We start from the raw sequence: 19,652 nt of genomic DNA on the forward strand, positions 1-19,652 counted from the left end.
CAAGCTGGCCCTTCCCAAATGCCCTGACTACCCCAGCTATCTCATGGCAACAATATAAGGGGGAGGGGAAGAGGACTAGGGGAAGATATATTACAATAACATATACATCCACAAAACTTATTTTAACATACAATATTCGTCCTTTAATTGTGACAGCCAACCATTACAATACTCATCTATTACAATATCATTAACATATGTGATGTGCAAGTGGAGTGTACTCTGGTGGTTGCACTGAGGAAGGCTCTGAGTCTTCCTCTGGGGTTGTTCTGATGAAGGCAGGCAATATTCCTCACTTTGCACTTTCCACCTTTCTTTCTGAAGCATGTGCAGTCCTTCGCTAGATGGTTCAGCATTTTCTGATGACAATAGGTTTTATTCCTCTTTGCAATATGTATTCTGCTTCTCTTATCTTAGCTAGGCTAAGGTGCTTCCGACTTCCTACTTCTTAGGCTTGTGGTTAGTATTTGCTGATTTTTAATAGTTAACTACTTACTTAACTATTGATCAACTTTCTTTCAGTGAGATTGTGATGTGAAAGGCTGCAATGTCTCACTGAGAGAACTGTGCCATAGTCTTTGGTTTGGCATGGTGGACATCAGAAGAAAGGTTTTTTGCCTTGTCTTTTGCCGCTCCTATCCCTGTAAAGTGCTTGGGTGAGCATTTCTGGGGCTGTGCTAGCTGCTGCCTTGAGCCAGAGCTCAGCATGACGGTGCTAGAGGGACAGAGAAACCATGTTCCTATGGTGTACAGGGAGCTGGGAGTGGCACAGCACTGAGGTTCCTTTGTGGGAGACACATACATGCTGGTTTGTGCCAGCCAGGTGACCAAGTGGTCACCATCAGTCTATGTGCAGGCTTGTCAAAAACTGCACAAAGTGGCATTACAGCACCAGCCTGCTGATAAGATTCTTCAGGAGGTCATCAGGTTTGGAGGCACTGTAACAATGACGTGGCACTTCACTGAGGAGCAATGTAGCTGCACTGCTCAGCAGGGCAAACTGCTGCAGAAACCAGGGGTTAGGCTGCACAGAGCCTGTCCAGCATGAGACCAACTCTATTGGCCACCCCTGCTCTCTGGACCAATACCGTGCAGAGGTGGTGGACTGTGGCTCTGGACCCTGCAGCCTCAGCAAATGCTGTGGTCAGTGCTCCAGGGTGCAGCAAATCATCCAGTGGCACTTGGTGGCAGGTTGCTGCCAGGACTTGCAGCACCATGCTGTAGGCAGGAGTGGGCAGCCTGAGGAGGATGTCAGTGAGTGCTGGTGAGGGGCTCTGCCCCCCAGAAATTAAACTTTGGCCATTGACTTTTCTTAACCTGAGCAGTTCATGCACTTCTGGTAAGTGTCCATTGCTTTGAATTTACTCTGAAAGTAATGCTTCCTGTGCTGTTTTGGGAGTAAGATGGGCCATACATGCAAGATTCAGTCCAACTTGGCTGTTATGTTTTGCAGGAGAATGGTAGATCCCTCTCTGAGTAAGGTTCAGAGATACCAAAAGCTAGGTGTGAGTTTTGTAAGCCAGAAAATGGGAACTTGCCTGTGGGCAGGAGTGAGTGTGCTGGTGGTGACAGAGGGGCTGTTCCTGCCAGGAGTGGTGCTTTGGGCAGAGCAGCCAGTAAGCATCATGTTACCCAGACAGAAGTACGGCCAGAATCTTCCTGCACATGCTACCATTACTAGAGTGTGGCAGGACATCCCTGCTACCACAGAACAGTTTATCTGTAGCTGTTGTGTCAGCTCCGAATATTCTCCCCTCCACATTAAGTGCTGAGATAACCGAGGCCAGCTCCCTGACTTGTAAGTTATCACAAGCTAGTTAGTTATTTCTCTCTCTGGCTCCAGGAGTAGAGCTCCCAGTAAACAACTGGGCATGAGAACAGATATGGGGATATAGGCTGGAATTTCTTGACTGAAAGACACTACTTTTACAACCATAAAAGCTACACAAATTTTCAAAGAGGTAGAAGCCTGCTTCATACCCCCTGGGAACATACAGGGACTTCTCCCTGGAGTTTGGATGCAAATTCCATAGTTACTTTTCTGGGAATTGCGAGGAAGAATGTGAATTTCACTCCCCCTCAAGTATTATAATTGTTTGAATCAAGGACTTTGAGGCAGAGATAAGGGGGTAGGAATAACAGCTCTTTTACTAATATATCTAACCGTACAAGCAGAAACAACAGCAGTTGTTAAAATTACCAAGAAAACAGAACAGATAACTCGGTTCCAGCCCTTTCTCAAGCTGCAGGCACACTCTCTCTGCGCTCGGTCCCGGTGCTGCAGACAGAACAAAGCCCGGCAGGTGCAGAGAAGCGGCGGGAGCGCAGGCGGGAGGCGCAGCAGCAGCCACGCCGGTCTCAGGGGGGGAGCGGGCTGGAGAGGGCAGCTCCTCACTCACCGTTTGTGTCAGGGTGATCAGCTGTGTCCGCAGAGGCAGGAGGCTGGAACGGGGCAGATGCAGGGCAGGTGATCACAGACCGTCTGGCTCTCCTGCGTTTGGCCGTGTGGCTGCAGACAGGGCGTCCTCCTCCGACCTCGCCGGAAAAACACGAGTTCCCCTCCGGGAGCCGCTCCCACCTACTCCTTTGTCTAGAGTCATCAAAGATCCTGGGCGTAACCCAGCCAACTCAATTGGCATGATAATGGGAAAAATTCTTTAAATTGACACAGTGATAGAAAAACACCCAACCCCCAACAGATGTGTACTCCATTATCTATTTGGTGGTAAATTACATTGGATCTTAATCTATACTATTTCTTCACTAGCTGTAATATAGGTAATTTTATCGTGCACTGTATTTTATCTACTAGTAGTTCTTTTATTTCTGTGTAGTCAATAGTCTGTTTAAAGTCTCATTCAGAGTCCTTCACAGACAAAATTTTAACATTGACAGTTTCTGTGTAGTAAGAGAATAAGCTAGAGGTGAGCAGAGAAAGGTGATTTTGATAGTTTAAAGCTGAGTATGTCAGCGCTTGCACATACATCTCTGCAGAGGAGTCTCTGGTGGTGCCTTGGGCCTCTCAGAAGCTACTTCTGGATGACAGGATCAGCAACTGATGAGTGAGATACAGCTGAATGCTCTGGGACCTTGCTTCTGCTCCTGGTGAGGGCATGTGAATTTTATTGGGAGTAGAAGAAAAATAAGACAGAGCTCCTGGAGAGGGAAGAGTGACTATGAGGCATTTGGTGTGCCCTTCCCTGCTCAGACACACTTTCTTGTCTAACTGAAAAGAAGTAAACTGAGGCAGGACCAAGAAGTGGGGAGGTTTTTTCTTAGCACACTGTTGACTTGCTGTGGTGGGCTGAGTGACCTCCTCACTTTTCTCACCATTAAGATTTGGATTCCATCTTGAAGGGCTGGAGCCCCTCCTACATATCTGTGCAATATATAGTGAAATAAACCCAGGACCATTAGGAACATAACATGAAGAAAAATAATCTATTTCCATTGTCTCTGTCTATCTCTGCAGTGAAGAGTTAGCAGTCAGTTCTCCTGCATCCGCTGTGGTGAGGAGTCCAGCAGAAGGAGCTGTGACAGCTACAGTTGGGTTGTGAGTTGCACAAGATAATTTGGCCATGACAGACACTTACTCGACCAGCCTAGCTCATTACAGAACAAAGAGCAAACAAGTCCCCAGGAAGGAAAATGAAAGGCTGGATTCAGAGTCAAAGGGGACCCCAGCCAATCCCTTTGAACCAGGAATGTGCCTATATCATTGGCCAGTGAACTGGGCGGAGTTAATACCCTTAACCAATCACATGTGTAAGAGAGGGAAATTCGAAGCCCCTACAAAAGGGGGCATACATCAATGAAAACTGGCTGTTGCTGTATGAACTCGGTGTGTGGATGTGTCACATTCCTGTCTCCAACATCAGTGACAGTGAGCACAGGAAGAGACCCAGTTCTGATAATAGTAAAATATTAAACTGGATGAAACTGTGTCCACTCACCAGCAGATAGCCCACCCTCAAACGCTACTGGAAACAAGATGAAATGGAAGGTACTGGCAATGTACATGATGACCACATGTGCAAGGCTTTACATGGAACTGGTGTAGTTGCGTACCACATGTGCTGCTGAACAGACTTTTGCATACAGCTTTTGGTCCACAGCAGCTAGTGAGAAACATGCCCTGGAAGAGTGGCTAAAGCTGGCTCTGGGCCCAGCTGCAGCTGTGTCCTGATGGGAAGTGCTGAGCAGCTTTGCTGGGGTTCCAGGAGCTGAGGTCCTAGAACAATTGGGGATGGAAGGGGGAAGCTGGTAAACAGTGCTGACAGCCCTGTGCTGGAAGCTCAGTCTTTTTCATACTGTTCTACATTATGGCTCCATCACAGCCTGCAGGGAGAGTGGGACAGGTCAGGAATTAAGTGCTTTTTGGATGGCTCTTGGGTGCAATGGAAAGAGGTTGCATGCATGTTGGAGTCTTCATACACATGGATTAGACTGGAAATTACCAGTAGTTACCATCTAGGGTAATAATATCAGAGAGCTTTACTGAGGTGCACTGGCTCCACTCATCACTTCATCTTTAAATCAAGGTAACACACTTTTCAGAAAAAGGTGCTTGGGCTCAGTTAGCATAAGTGGGGCTGCTGGAGGTAGGGTTAGAGTAGGAACCAAGGTCTGGTGCTTAAAGGAGTTCAAACAGGCACCAAAAATCTGGCTTCAAAAATCCTGTTCTAGACAGAAGGCATAACCTGTAATATCCTTCCTGATTCATTTTTGTCCCCAAACAATATTATGTTTTGTGTCTTCTGGTTGGTGAGTGGCACCTCTTGGAGCTGTCAGGCACCATGTCACCATTTTAAACTGGCCTGAACTTCATTTCTGTTCGCTTATAGGAGTAGTGGTATTCTTGGCCTGTCTTCCAGTTGATGCCATCAGCGTAGCTCCCATGTGCCCCCATCCAGTACATCCCATTCAGGTTGGAGTAATGGCAGTCATTGTACCACCATGCTCCCTTGTATTCTGTGGCACAGTTAAAGGAGCTCATGTCATTGTCCTGATCTGTTGTTGAAAATGACATGTCCCTGTGGTACGATAAGGAGTCTCCTGCAGAGAGCACACATTCACAGTTACTGCAGTAGGGATCACAAACGGGACACTGATGTGCAGTCCTGCCTTGCATCAGTGGCCCTTGCCCGGTGCAAGGCAGGTTGTATAAACCCTGCTTCTCTCTTAGCCAGGTTTCCTCCTCCTTCTTCGACAAAAGAAGTATCTTGAGCTCTGCTAGAACACATGGAGAATTTACTCATGCCTGTGAATCAAATGGACCAGATTCTCTTCACAGGTACACAGATGTCACTTCTGCAATGCTCAGGTTCCCTGCAGACACACTGAGGTCTGAATTACCAGACAGGGTTGCAGTGTACAAAGCCACATAAACCCAGGTGGCTTTGTACACTGCAAAAAAACACCCAGCTCTCTCAGGTGTTGGTTTCACTCATTCCTGAATGATGGATATTGAATTTTGAAGAAGATTAGTTTACTTTTTTAAAAAACCAAAACATCAGGTATTAAGAGGATTGAGTGCTGATGCTGCAAGTGTTGAACAGCACCCCAGCCCTGGAAATGCCAAACCTTGTGGGCAAATGTCTTCTGCCAGTGTAACCAAAAGTAGAACTTGACCTGGCTGCTGCAGAGCTGTTGGGAAGGTCAATTGAATTGGGTGCTGCTCATGATCAGGCTCATTTGCTGTTTAACCATAGGGCTGGGCTTGTAGGTAATGCTCTGAGTCACATTTCTTTGGGTGATGGGTGTTCCCCTCCATCCCTGTACCCACAGGTCACTCAGTATCTGAGGTATCATGGACAGTTTTAAAAAGTTAACCCAAAATATAGCTGATACAAGGAACAGCATGTAGCATGATACATCTCTGCATAGAAGCTGAACACTTCTGAAATGCTCTAGGAAACAGACTTTCCCAGTGAGCTGCCTCAAACTTACCAGCGTTTCCACCAAGGAAGTCTCCTAGAACTAGTCTGTATTTCTCTGACTCTCCTAAAACTCTGAATGAAGCATACTTGGCAAAATAGTAGTTGTTCTCAAAGTCTCTCAGGTCAACACGGAGTTCACAGGGTCCTAGAAGAGATGGAGAAGATGGATAGCAGTAGTGCAGAGCAGGTGGTGGATATGACACTGGTTTTCAGGGTGGAGAGTTAAAAGAGCTGTGAGCTAACTTGAGAGGAGCTGCCACTACTTGAGAGATTTTGATTTTTTAAAAATTCCTACAGAGCCTCCTATACCTGTGATGGTTTTCTAGGGAAGCACCTTTTGAGATATGATATTGGGTGGTCATGGGCAGGAGTCCTGCACACAGCTGTAATAAGGCAGAGTGTGGCCCAGATGATGCCATCACAACCAGTCCGAGTAGGAAGATATGTTGGCCTCTCTAGGATAGATCATGCAGCCAGCTCATTATCTTACCTGACTTCTAGTTTTGCTGGTTTTTAGAGTGCAATTTCCTGTATGCAATGGGCTGCAAGAGCCTGCATCCTGTTTGGGATTAACAGTGGGGGCCTCAGATGAATATGAGAAGCTTAGAGGTCTACAATAACCCAGTGTGGTACAGGGGTTAGACTCTCATGGCCCCAGCCCAGGACAGAGGCAGACCTTACCCAGAGAGCTGAGGAAGTGGATGTTGTCATTCCCCATCCAGAACTCAGTTAGCTGGTTGCCAAAGCCTCGTTTGTATGAATCCCAATCTCGCAAGAAGTTCACTGACCCATCCCAGCGCCTCTGAAAAACCTGAAAGAGACCCTCAGCCCCACCAGCCCATCCCTTATTCAAAAGCATCCACAGTGCCTGGGGACATGCCCCCTATGGTAAATGCTTCCCCTGCATCAGAACATTCCTGTGGGTGTTGAGGGAGCAAACCCCACAAGAATCCCTCAGGGATCTCCTCCATATGCCCTTGGAAATGAGGAGGAAACAATTTGCTGATTTAAGCAGGGAGTGGGTCTGCGGCACTTAGCTTGCCTCCAGGGACAAGACTTGGGTGAATGCCCTGCATCCAGATGGATTCACACTGGCTTGCAGACGTGAACCTCAGCTGTGTGTTTCTATTTTTGAGCCATCCTTTGCAGCCTTAACAAGAATCACTGTATGAACATGTAAACCTCCCTCACATCCTACTCACAATCCATCCCCCACCATCCGTGTCCATGTCACAGAAGACGGTGGTGGCATTGCAGTCTTGGGGGTAGATTGTGTACCAGCCACTCAAAATCTTCCCTTTGGCCAGCAATTCTTGGCAGTTTCTGGGTTCTGTGCAAATCAGAGATCAAATGGAAAGAGTTATAATGTGTTTACTGATCCAGGGAGCACATCAGCCTTGAGCTTTTGAGCCCTTCAGCGCCCAGCTGCCTCTTTGTACTGCAGGATCCTCATGTAGAGCTGCTGGGAGCCAAACCCTGCCATAGCTTCTGAGCCCGTATGTTGCAGGGGAGATGGGCACCTTCTAAGAAAGAAATGGTGCAAGGTGCTGAGACTCCTCTTATCTGCTATGACTTTTCAGGGTCTGGATGATGGAGCTGCTCTGAAAAGGATGCCAAATTCATGATCCAGGAATTTGTTCCAGCTCCAGAATGTGTGCAGGGCACAGGGAGTGTGTAGGTAGTTGACAGCAAAGCAGTTAGTGACAGAGAGAGACAGCTCCCTGTAATGCAGTTAACAGTGTTCAGCTCATTCTTTATTGATTGAATCATAGAATCACCCGTGGTTTGGGTTGGAAGGAGCCTTAAAGCTCATCTCATTCCACCCCCTGCCTTGGGCAGGGACACCTTCTACTGGACCAGGTTGCTTCCAAGCCTCATCCAAACCTGGCCTTGGACACTTCCAGGGATGGGTAGCTGCAGCTTCTCTGGCCAACGTGTGCCAGGGTCTTACCACCTTCCGAGTAAAGAATCATCTCCTAATACCTAACCTAAATCTCTTCTCTTTTAGCTGTAAATCATTCCTCAGTGTCCTGTCACTGCCCATGTAAAAAAAAAAAATCACTCTCCAGCTTTTTTCTAAGCACCCCCTAAGTACTGGAAGGCCACACCCTAAGTTTCTCCAAGATACACAACAGTTTTGAATATGTACATTTATATATACATAAAAATATATATACATTCTATGTAAACCTTTTACCCTCTCCAAAACCATACCTGCTGACAGAAGTTCAGATTCACAGGTGACTGAGTGGTCCTTATCAGACATCCCAGCCCACAGCTGCATTAGTAGCTATTATAGAGAAAGCCTGGGGAGATGATCGAAGACAGTGGTGCTTTGGTGCAGATGTCTCAGTGTGCTGTGTGGGATATATGGATACACAGCTGCCTTGTGACCTTCCTGGCAGGGAAGTGGTCCTGGACTTGCCCTTTTCCTTTTCCTTCCTATTAGCCAAATCTTTTACATGCCCAGAGAAGTGTCTGGGCAGCAAGAGATCAGTTCAGTGACATCCCAGTGTCAGGTGTTACAGCAACTTTGATCTGTCTGAGCCTTTGCACGTTATTGTGGTCTTACAGCACTCAGGTGTAGTCAGAGCAGGTTACATGAACTTTAGCTCATGGAGGCAGATGGGTCAATTGAAAATTGTTTCTTTTATTTTTCTTCTTTTCTTCCAAAGAATAAGTTAATTTGAGCATGCTATCACACACATGAACTCCACAAGTACTAAAGGGGTATCACTGCAAGTGCATGAGTATAACTGCCTTTGAAGTAGCCACATGTCTATACAGTTATGTGTAGTGCTTTCATTTTAGAAATCAGAAACCAAATCTCTGAAAAACTCAGACACACCTCCTCCAGGACACAGAGGACAGGACATCTAAGTAGTACTCAGAGGGCATGACTTTCCCAGCTCAGCTGGAATACAGAGAAGCTGCATGTGTCTAAGAAGCAAAGATAACAGTGATATTTCTTACTCTATCTTTCAATGTCACTCTGAACTTGTCCTATCCTGTCCTGACCTCTGGTGCAGGTAGTCCACCACCATTCACTCTGCAAAGCTGACCATTGTTGTGAAAACCTAGGATGAAACTCACCCCATATTTCTGGAAATCCAGGCTCTCCTTTTGCTCCTGTTGGACAAACAACACCATCAATTGCTCTCCACTTTCCACACTCAGCACTCCCCATTCCCAGCTGAAACTGGAGAGCTGTGATGTTAGAGGAAGTGCTTGGCTCATGTGCAGCAAGCAAATGAAAGGCATAGAGAAAGTAGGCAGGAAGAGTCACTTAATATAAGCTGTCCTGGGTGCTACTGGGCCCACCAGAGGAGACCCACCAGCCTATCTGCACAGACTCAGGAAAGCACAGAGGGGCAGGTGGGAAGCCAAGTCACAAACGCCTGCAACTGCAGCAATGACACCTAGCTGCTTCAGACACTAGGAAGAGCTCTCCAGGTTAACCAGGAGGTACATGGGGTGGTCTCTGGGGCGTGCACTGTGTATATATATGTGCACAATGAGCAGCAGTCTTGCCTCACTTGGCCTGTTGGACCTGGCATGTTTTATTTCCTGCTGGCATCTGTTTTAGGGCTTAGAGGTCCAAATGATGAGACTGACACAAGACATATCTCTGTTGGACCTAGCTGCTCTGCCCTGCTGCTGCCCAATCCATGGAGGTGTGTACCAACAGTTGGTGCCAGTGAGTCCCATTGGGCTGGGACATATGGGATGTTGGTGAGTGTGGGAAGGAGGAAGAAATGCCCCTTGGAAAGGCAGAGGAACAAGTCCATCAGGGAAATGGCTGCTGCTGGCACAGGGCTTAAGCCAGTGTCTTGGGAGCAGCAGTAACAACTGGAACCATCTGCCAGACCAGCTGTGTTGAATTCCCTGATTGTCAGCCAAACTTCAGATAGGGAAGCCACAGGGCAGCTAGTGCTCAGTGGTGGGTGCCTGTGGCCCTCACATGCAGGATGATAGCACAAGGGAAAAAAAACATGTTTTCCTAATACCTTATTAGTGCTGGTAGAGATGTGTTCCTCTGGAGCTAGCAGGAACTGAATTTCATTTGCACCTCTGCATTTTGCCATAGCATGGGAATATTAAGGGCTCTACCCAAATCTGGCTAGTCCCTCAGCCCTGTGGCTTCTGCAGCTGATGGTGCCAGGCAGCAGCACCAGCTGAACATCAGGTTTGGGAGCGGAATTACCCACAGCACCTGGGCCAGGGCAGAGCCTATAATGAGGTATAACTGTCACCCAATGGCCCCTTCCAGTGCTGGATAACTGCTCCCATCTGGTGTGTTGTACCAGAACAGCATAGGGTGGAAGTTTACAAAGTAGCTCACATGATAAATTCAGCACAGCATGATTTACCTTTCTGTCCTGGGAAGCCAGGCTCTCCAGCTGCTCCTACAAAACACAAGAGGAAAATTCTCATCACAGACTATCCAATGCAAATGAATTACAATGCCTCCACAAATGGCTGCTCCAGCCCCTCCATACGTCCCAAATGTACAGGGGAGGCTGTGAAGAGATCCAAAGCTACAATGTTCAGCTGAGTGTCCCAGGTGCTGCTGCTGCCTCAGCCTGGCTGCTCTCTTGATTAGCAGTATCTCTCAGTAACAGCAGGAGGAGCAGGATACAGAGGAGAGAACTGCTGCAACATTTGGAAGATATGAGGGATTCACAGTTCCATTTCAGTGAAGTTTTGTGGGTCTTTCTGTTTACAGTCAGGCATTTGTGAGATTTTGATCAATAGGGTTTGTCATGGTTTTTCAGTGGGTTTGCCCATTTCCTGCTGGCATTTCAGTGGAAGTCTTGGGTGCTTTTGGCTAGGAAATAGCTTCATATTTGGCATGCAAAAGGGCTGACTTGCCTGCTAGTCAGGGCACTGCTCAGGACCCCGGCTTAGGCCTGCTGCTCAGTTCCTACAGATCCCTTGTGCTGGCAACTGGATTCTTTAGAAGAGACACATTTCCAGTATTTGCAGCACATGTCCTGCTGAAGGTCCTAAGCAAGCCTGGGTGGTGAAAGCCTCAACAGACATAATCCTCTTAATGGGTTCATCCCATTACAAGGGAAACCTCATCCTGTGCCATTGTTTGATCCCATTTTTGTGTTAAAGTGAGCACTGTGCACCAAGTCAAAGGCTGGAGGCTGGTGAAAGCAGTGATGTGCCTAGGCCAGGGCAGCTGGCCTAAGCTAGAGTTAACTTACAAGATGGATCCTGGGCATTGTGCGATTAACATCATCAGTATTATTTACCAAAAATAGATGACAAAGATACTAATGCTAGCTGTTTCTAACCTTATGTAGCTATCAGCAAGAAATGTATAATTTTAAGGAACTTTTCCAACTGATGTGAATAGAGTCTTATTTGTAGGGTATTTTTTGGGAAAACCCTCTCAGCCGAGGCCTGGGCTCTGACCAGTGCTGCTGGCACTGGCTAAGTGGGAAGCATGCCATCAGATCCAGGTGTTTTTGTGCTAAAAATATAACCAAGTCACTTTGACTTGCTAATTCGTACCTATAAACACTGGCCTCCCTTTCAGGGCTAATCTGGAGACCGCAGCTATGGGTGGACACACCACGTAGGATTTTCCCAATTGCCAGGAAAAGTTCTCCAGGTCTTCACTATGAAAAGGGGCTCCCCAGCAACTTTGAACTCTGGATGATGGTAAAGTATTTAGGCAATTTGTGATATATCTTTCTCCATCACTATCCTGCCTCTCATATAATAATGATTAGGTGCATTACCTTGCTAATTTTTGCTTGTTACCAAAGCCATGCATGTAGTTTTATTGAACATATAATTTCACTTTTGTGGTGCCTTTATATTCATAGTAAAATAAGACCATTCTTTCCATTGGTGTCTGTGTCCTTTAAATCGCCCCTGTCAATTGGCAGAACAAGCACTCAGCATAGTGCCTCTGCATCAAGGCCTCTGGGCTGAAGCTCCACAGAGAGCTACAAAGCTCCTTAGAGCTGGGGGATATTTGGGCATGCTTGTTGTGCTGGAGGCAGGTTAGGGTAGGTGTGGGGAATGAGGAGAGGTCTGATTTTAGGGTCTGTGGGAAATTTTGAGAAGAGTGGTATCTTCTTCTGTGTTGTGGTCCCACTCAAGGACACTGTTTCTAGTGCTCACTCTATGCAAGACCTATACCCCCAAAATCAGACTTTTCTTATGCTACTTCAGCACCGTTTCTTAGCCTATGGCCAGTCCTGCAGTTCATCTCTTTAGGCCCAGTCTCCGAATGCATGTACTGAGCTTGAGGGCATTTATGGATTAGAGCTGCATATGTTCACACATTACCTTTTGTACCGGGTGGTCCTGCTTTCCCAGGGAATCCCTGGTCTCCCTTTTCTCCTGCAAAGAGATTCATTTTTTATGTGCACATTGCAAATTGACCAGAGCAGGGAGTCACAGAAGCCTGGGCAACTGGGCCTTGGCTTTCACAGAAACAAGGGAGCTGAGTTAATCATATTCAGTCTTGCAACATCATTTTCTTTACTTTATTCCTTTCTTTTTTCTATTGAAGCCTTACTATACTGGTGCTGCCACTTCAAGTCTTAATTTGCAGTTCACATATGAATTCTTATGAGCTTTGATACATTGTGGAGCTGCCCATGGATTTTGCTGTGGTGGATCAACTCACTCAGCTGATGTGATTCACCTTCTCCGTGAATTGGCTATGAAAACTCTGAAGGATCCCCATTTCTCTTGCTCCCCAGAATAGGGGTTGCCAGTACATTTCCCACACTGTTCCCCAGAAAATAGGCAGAGCATCTCAGCTTCCCTCCCACCCAGACTGTTCAATACAGACCCAGAAAATAAATGGATGATTTTCTGTAGAAGAAACAAATGAGACACTTCACACCCCAAGAGCACTTCAGATTTGTGACAGGACTCAAGGAAGAAACAGGTCACTCCTTGTGTACCGGCATATGTCTAATTGGGGTGTTTTCCAGTCTAATTCTCCAGTTCCTCACAGCAGCCAGTGCCAGGCCAGCTACTGCTCCAGCCTCAGCTTGCTCCCCCTACCCAAAGCAACAAAACTATCTCATATTACATTGCTTATCACTGGCTTTGGCGGCCTCACCTTTTGTTCCTGGGAGACCTGGTTCTCCTTTTGGGCCAGAGACACCTGGGATCCCTGGACATCCTTGAAGAATGGCGAGTTGGTCAGCATCACCCAGTCCCACTATTCTCACCTCTGAGAAATGAAGACAGTCTTTGTGAAGATTATTAGGGCTCTGAAATGTCTTGGAGAGAAACCAAATGCTTTGAAGTGGAGGAACAGTGTAATCAAAACCAATGAGTATGGAAATTTCTGCGTGTTGCATGGGTTGACAGATGGCATTGAGGATCTCAAGTATTAGAGGAGCCAGATTCTGCATCTCTCTGGTTTTAGAGGAGTTCAGTGGGAGAGGAAGCTGATATATATGACATTGCATGCATGACAAATACATTGTAGTTAATAAAACAAAAGCTGAGAAGAGCCCCAATAGGGTATTGATAGCAGAGTAAGTGACACTGATAGATCTGTGGACAGTAAGGGTCTTCTGAATCTCCAGATGGAAGGCCTCTTTGAAATTGCCCCTTGGCTTTCCTGAGGAACAGTCAGAACACTGTGCCACGCAGCATCCCCAGACCAATCCTTTATGTTGCTCTGTATCCTTTGGTAACTGCACCAAGGCCCTACTAACAAAAAAAAACCCCTGAACCAGGGGGGAAAACCTCACAGGAGACTGTCTGTTTCTAGAGACCCCACTGGTGAGGGAATGATGTTACATCACTAGTTGGAGACATCAGCTTTCTAAAGCAGCTGCTGAGATGTCAGATGCCCTCTCCTCCCACTAGCAGCTGAATTTAAAAAGTCATAGAAGGAAAAAAAATCATATGCTACTTCTCTCCCTGCCCCAGCCTCCTCTTATCAGGGCAGATGAAACAGGCTGTCTCAGTGAGATGGCAATAAGATTTGTTCTCTACTCACCTGAGCAGGTGTCCTCAGCATCACAAATAATCACTCTTAGGCTGAGCAGTACCAAGAACACTAGGGCTGCTGTCCCCATGGCCAGCATTGCTCTCCGCACAGCTCCCCTCAGACACCTCCTGTGTGCTGTGATCAGCATTGACCTATCCCAGCATTTAGTATCTAACAAACAGCCTCAGTGTAAGCTCCACCTCTGCACTTGGCCACTGGCTGCTCTCAGGTTTGGGACCTGGCTGGGTCTCAAGCTGTTTCGCAGACAACCTACTTCCCAAAACTCTGATGGGGAAAGTTCTTGCCTGGCTGCCCCAGCCTGCCTCACCTCTGTCGTCTACAAATTTTGAATGCATTTCCCTTCTCACATTGTGTTTGCAGAGAAAAATGAACCAGCAAAACCCTAAGTAAGTGTAGATAGCTCCCCTCATCCTGCCTGCTACTTTATGAAATAACCTTTCATGAAAAACAGAAGTTAATGTGTAGATGGGAAAACTGAGACTCTAGGAGTCAAAAGCCCAAGGTCAGCTGAGGCCAGTGGCAGAGAGGCTAGACTGCTTGGCTCACACCCCAGTGCTCTTCCTGCCTGGCAGCCCAGCACCACTTATCAGCCCTTCAGGCTTCCATTTTTACATGATTCATGAATGACAGGGTTCAAACTCAGACAAGGGTAGGTTGACAGAGCATGTTTGATTTTTTTTTTTTTTTTACCCTCAAGTGTTCATTGCAATAGTGAGCAGAATTTCTGGTTTCCTTCACCCAGTGCTTTGCCCATTTGTGCCAGCATTTCTAGAGGTCAAATCTACTTCATCAAGTTGGAACCCCATATTATTTTCAGACCCAGAGCCTGTAAAGTTTATGAATTTTAGCAGAGGACAGAACTTAAGTTTTTCTTCCTCATTTTTACATCCCAGTTCAGAGGAGACTGATTTCTTGAAAATTTTCCCCAGGATATCAGAGACTTCCTCTCGAGCACTTCTATCATAAGATGCCTCTAACAGTCCAACTTTAAATGATACATGACAGTTTAATGTTAAGCAAAGAAGGTGAGGAAGAGCTAAGTATTTGATTGTCACTTAAATTCTGTGTCCCCCATATAACCAGACATACACTCATATGCATATAATCTTATTCATATATGTAATAATAGAAAATTATAACCCAGTAGAGGTTGCAGACATTTTAATTAATTAGAAACAATTTTGGCAGGGAAATACACATCTTACTTTCCTTCTCCATCTGGAAAAATTGCAGGAAAATCAGGAATTGTGTCAAGACGGGCTGCATTCAAATTTGGGTTTTGCTTTACATGGGGAAAAGCATCTCACTTGTGGCAACTGCTCTGTTGCAATTCTTTGGGCAAAATGAGATCAGGTCCTTTCTTTCTTCAAGAGGAAGCCTCCCAGAAGGAAAAAGGATTGGCAGGTGCTAGGGAGGGAGCGATTCATGCAGGGCAGTTTTAAGGTGACTGGGAACAGTACACCTCTCTTTTCTCATCTGTACAGGCTGTGCTGTCCATCTGCAATAGACTGATGTCTGGACCATGAGGCAGGTGGAGGTGATGTAGAGCCAGCCCCCTGCACTGAGAAGCCTTCTCCTGCCCAGTGCCTCTTCTGCTCTCTTTGTGAAAACAGCTGCAATATCATGTTTGAACTGGAGGCAAAAACTGCTGCCTTCATCTGTCTCCTTTTTGTGAATGACTCCAGAAAGCAAAGGCCTTGCAGATTACCCCATAGTTAGAGTCTTTTTAGGACTCCAGGCTAGATCTGTCTTGACAGATCTAAAAATAAATAAAAAAGGTTTGCCCAGCTTTTTCCAGGTACTCCATTAGCAGGATCCAGCTCTGGAGACAGAACTATGGAGACAGTTATGTTATGGAGACAGCTATGATGTATCTGCCCAGCACTGATGCATCCCCCTAAGAGTTACCAGATGTGGGTTCCATCCAGCCTGGAGTTCATCAATATCTCCCCACTTTCCTCTGGGAAAGCAGCAGTGTCCTTGTTGATGCAGCTACTTTTGGGAGCAGGGAGGAAACTGCCAGTGAACAAGCTTAGTCCAAAGCAGGTCAGAGTCCCGAGGGTAGATTTTGAAATTGGCACAGAGATCAATATTTTCTTAATTGCTTTTCCTCATCCCAGGACCCAGTGAAGGTCACAGAGGGCTGATTAGGCTTGAAAGTTATGCTGGTTTTGCACATATGACATTTGGTGAGGAGGGAAGAAACCACCCACAGAAATAATTTTTCTGAGAGGAACTGCTGAGAGCTTCCTCTATGTCTGACAAAAACCAATCAGTGATTGGTTTTGAGGACTGACAATCTGTTAAGCCACTGAGAAAGCTGAACACACCTCTGTGAACACACATTTTAGAATAAACCCCGGGAATCTCTCTTTTCCTTCTGACCTTAGCACAGGTAACAGCCTGGTTTGGCCTCTCTGCATGGCTGGGCCCAGCCGGGCCAGGGGTACCCTGTCCTTGCAGGGCTGGGCCCCAGTGATTGCTAGGCAGGGAGAGGGTAGGCACCGAGATCCTGGCCACCGAGATCCTGGCCGCTTTGCCCTTCCCCCAGCGCAGCCAGACCAGCCCATGGTGTGGCTGCTGCTGCTGAGTCTCACCAGAAACCACCGGGCAGGAGGAGGGGGAGCCATCGACCCATGGACGCTGTTGCTGTGTTCTAGCCTGGCTGCTGAGGCCCTTGCCTCCCCTCCTGGCACAGCTGCTTAAGAATCCTCCACCATAAACAGTTTAGGCCATGGCCCAGCAGGGATCACGTGACCCTCTGCAGGCCTCAGGCAAGGTATGAACTTTTCAGTGTACAGATGAGACTTGCAGACCTTCAGTTCTCTCTTGAGTGAGTGGAAAGGACAGAGTGGAGACACATAGAGAAACAACATAAAGACACCAAGGTCAGTGAAATAGAAGTCAGGTCCCAGGAGGGATTGATGGAGATGCCTCACTCTTGGGCTGAAATCTTCCTATAAGGCTATGGAGAAAATATGATTGATATATCAGACTCTTTTTCCCTGTAACTCACTGAAAAGCATGGGGTGGTTGAAGCATTAAAATTGTAGACATGAGCAAAGGCATTCATGCTGAACAAGCAGATGTTGAAGTAGCTGTGATTTGATGAGAAGCTTGAACAGAGATAGAGAAGAGTGATGAAGACCCTTTGCCTCCAGGGGGAGAAGAAGACTTCTGTTCCAGAGATAAAGATGATCTAGAGTAGATAAAGTGAATCTTTGCTTTTTTGAATAGTGTCATGCTTAAAATGTGTACTCCGTAAGTTGACATGGCTCTTGAAAACAGTTGTGAGGAATTCTGTACGGTTGAGGGGAAGGGACTTTACACCAGTGATCAGATTTCCATTCTCCCAGGTGGCTGATTCGCTGTGAAATTGAAGCCATGAGAAAACTGTTTTCTTGTGGAGAAGCCTTGATAAACTGACAAGAGAGACTCTTGCCCCCCGCTGAGCCCGCAGCTCCGCTGGCCCCGGCAGCATCGCATTCCTGCCTCCCGCGGGTGAGCGCGGAGGGAAGCTCGTCCCGGGGCTATCGCGGCAGCTCCGGCACGGCTGGTTGGGTTTCGGATTCTTGGGGGATGGGGGTTGGTGGTTTTGTGCCTTCGCGGATTCGGAATCGAGTCCCAAATGTATTTGGGTGTCCGTGGGAGAGGTATTGTTTTATTGATGTGAGGAGGGGATGTTTCTGGCTCTTGCAGGAATCCAAAGCTGAGCAGTAAATGCTCCTTGGGGGGATTTGAAGGGGCCCACGTGGCGATGGCCCGGTCCTGGCGGGGCGGGACATCGGTTTTGGGGATCCCCGGGAGAGGCGGGGTGAATGAAAGGCGGGAGCCCCGGCGTGGGGAGAGGGGCGACAGCAGAGCTGGGGGACCTCCGGCAGCCTGGAGGGGAGGTGGAGCCGGGAGATGAGTGGGGTGCGGGCCCCCCCGAGCATGGAAGGGCTGGCAGGGAGCGGGGGAAGCCCTGAGTGCCTGGAGTGGGAGGAGCCGAGTCAGAATCAGGACAGGATGAGCCCTGGGACCCACAAACTCCCTCAGCGTGTCCTGAGCAAGAGCCGGGAGAGGGGGAATCCCCAGGAGCCACGGGCCCCCAGCAGCTCTGAGAACAGGGACCCCATAACCCCAAAGTGAGGACCATGCAAACAGGGATCTCCTGGGAGAGTATTTTTGGGTTCCTTCGTGAGTTTTGGTGGTTTTTATGGACACCAAACAGCCCAGGCATTTCTAGAGATGGACTCAGACAGCAGGACCTTCAAAGCCATATCAATCACTTTGTTTTCCCCCAAACCAAGATTTTCTATTCCCAAGTCTTATCCAGATGGACGAAAAGGCTGTGAGGAACAGGAAGATGTCCCAGGACAGCCAGGCAGGTGAGGAGGAAATCACTGCCCCTTTCCCCCTCTGTCCTGCTGGGGAGGATTGGGGGCATCTCCTTTTCCTTCCCTCTGGCACAGAGGCAAATCCCATCCTCTCCTTGTCCTGCCACCCCTAGACCAGGAGCTGAGGATGGAGACCAGGGAGGACAAATCCCCACAGCAGAACCTCGTGGAAGAGGCCGTTTGCAGCAGCTCCACAGTGCAGGAATCCAACAGGGAGGAAAAGCCCGGAGATCCTGCACAAGGAGGGGCTGCAAACGCAGATCATGGAGATCCGAGGAGGAAAGACCCAGCCTGGGCCGGGCAGGCAGCCAGAGATGTGGCCAGAGCTCTGAGCTGAGGGTCCATGAGCAGCTTCATGATGGCAACAAGCCCCTTCAGTGTTTGGAATGTGGAAAGAGTTTCAGCACGAGCTCTGGCCTGGTCCGGCACCAGATGATCCACACTGGGGAGAAGCCCTATGAGTGTGGGAAATGTGGGAAGGGATTCAGAGACACCTCAGATCTGATCAGGCACCTGACAGTGCACACTGGGGAACGGCCCTACGAGTGTGGGGAATGTGGGAAGGGATTCAAGAGCAGCTCCAGCCTGACCCGCCACCGGAGGATCCACACTGGGCAACAGCCCTACGAGTGTGGGGAATGTGGGAAGGAATTCAACTGCAGCACCAGCCTGATCCACCACGAGGACCCACACTGGGAACGGCCCTATGAGTGTGGGGAATGTGGGAAGGGATTCAGCCTCAGCTCCACCCTGATCCGCCACCAGAGGATCCACACTGGGGAACGGCCCTACAAGTGTGGGGAATGTGGGAAGAGATTCAGGCAGAGCTCCAGTTTTATCTACCACCAGAGGATCCACACTGGGGAACGGCCCTATGTGTGTGGGGAATGTGGGAAGGGATTCCGTGACAGCTATGATTTAATCCGCCACCAGAGGATCCACACTGGGGAACGGCCCTACAACTGTGGGGAATGTGGGAAAGGCTTCCATAACAGCTCCGAACTAATCCACCACCGGAGAGTGCACACCGGGGAACGGCCCTACGACTGTGGGGAATGTGGGAAGAGCTTCAGTGCCAGGTCCAGTTTGATCTGCCACCAGAGGACCCACACTGGGGAACGGCCCTACAAGTGTGGGGAATGTGGGAAGGGCTGCAATGACTCCTCCAACCTTATGCAACACCTGACAGTGCACACCGGGGAACGGCCCTACAACTGTGGGGAATGTGGGAAGAGCTTCAAGCACAGATCCCACCTGATTGTCCACCAGAGGATCCACACACGGGAGAGGCCCTATGAGTGTACTGAGTGTGGGAAGAGGTTTCAGAGGAGA

General features: G+C 48.0%; 1 protein-coding gene across 1 annotated transcript; it reads right to left on the minus strand.

Annotated features, from left to right (window-relative positions):
* Positions 1 to 2,719: 2,719 nt before the first annotated feature.
* Positions 2,720 to 12,968, minus strand: LOC306811151 (ficolin-1-like). The gene is made up of 7 exons (XM_079324573.1): positions 12,249 to 12,968; positions 10,310 to 10,345; positions 9,033 to 9,068; positions 7,142 to 7,269; positions 6,592 to 6,750; positions 5,950 to 6,145; positions 2,720 to 5,055 (listed from the first exon to the last, which is right to left on the minus strand). Exons 1-7 carry the CDS (start codon positions 12,316 to 12,318, stop codon positions 4,808 to 4,810), a joined length of 873 nt encoding a protein of 290 aa, XP_079180699.1. The 5' UTR covers positions 12,319 to 12,968; the 3' UTR covers positions 2,720 to 4,807.
* Between the last annotated feature and the right edge of the window lie 6,684 nt (positions 12,969 to 19,652).

Source organism: Erithacus rubecula (genome assembly GCF_903797595.1).
Source record: "Erithacus rubecula genome assembly, chromosome: 21".
In the NCBI taxonomy this organism is placed as follows: Eukaryota; Metazoa; Chordata; class Aves; order Passeriformes; family Muscicapidae; genus Erithacus; species Erithacus rubecula.

Coding starts and splice junctions, on each gene's coding strand:
- LOC306811151 (XM_079324573.1), bottom strand. CDS start 12,318: ATGAATCTCTTTGCAGGAGAAAAGGGAGACCAGGGATTCCCTGGGAAA. Junction 10,346..12,248: donor AGGACCACCCGGTACAAAAG/GTAATGTGTGAA, acceptor TGTGTTTTGTAG/GAGCAGCTGGAGAGCCTGGC. Junction 5,056..5,949: donor CTTCCTTGGTGGAAACGCTG/GTAAGTTTGAGG, acceptor TGCTCTCTGCAG/GAGACTCCTTATCGTACCAC.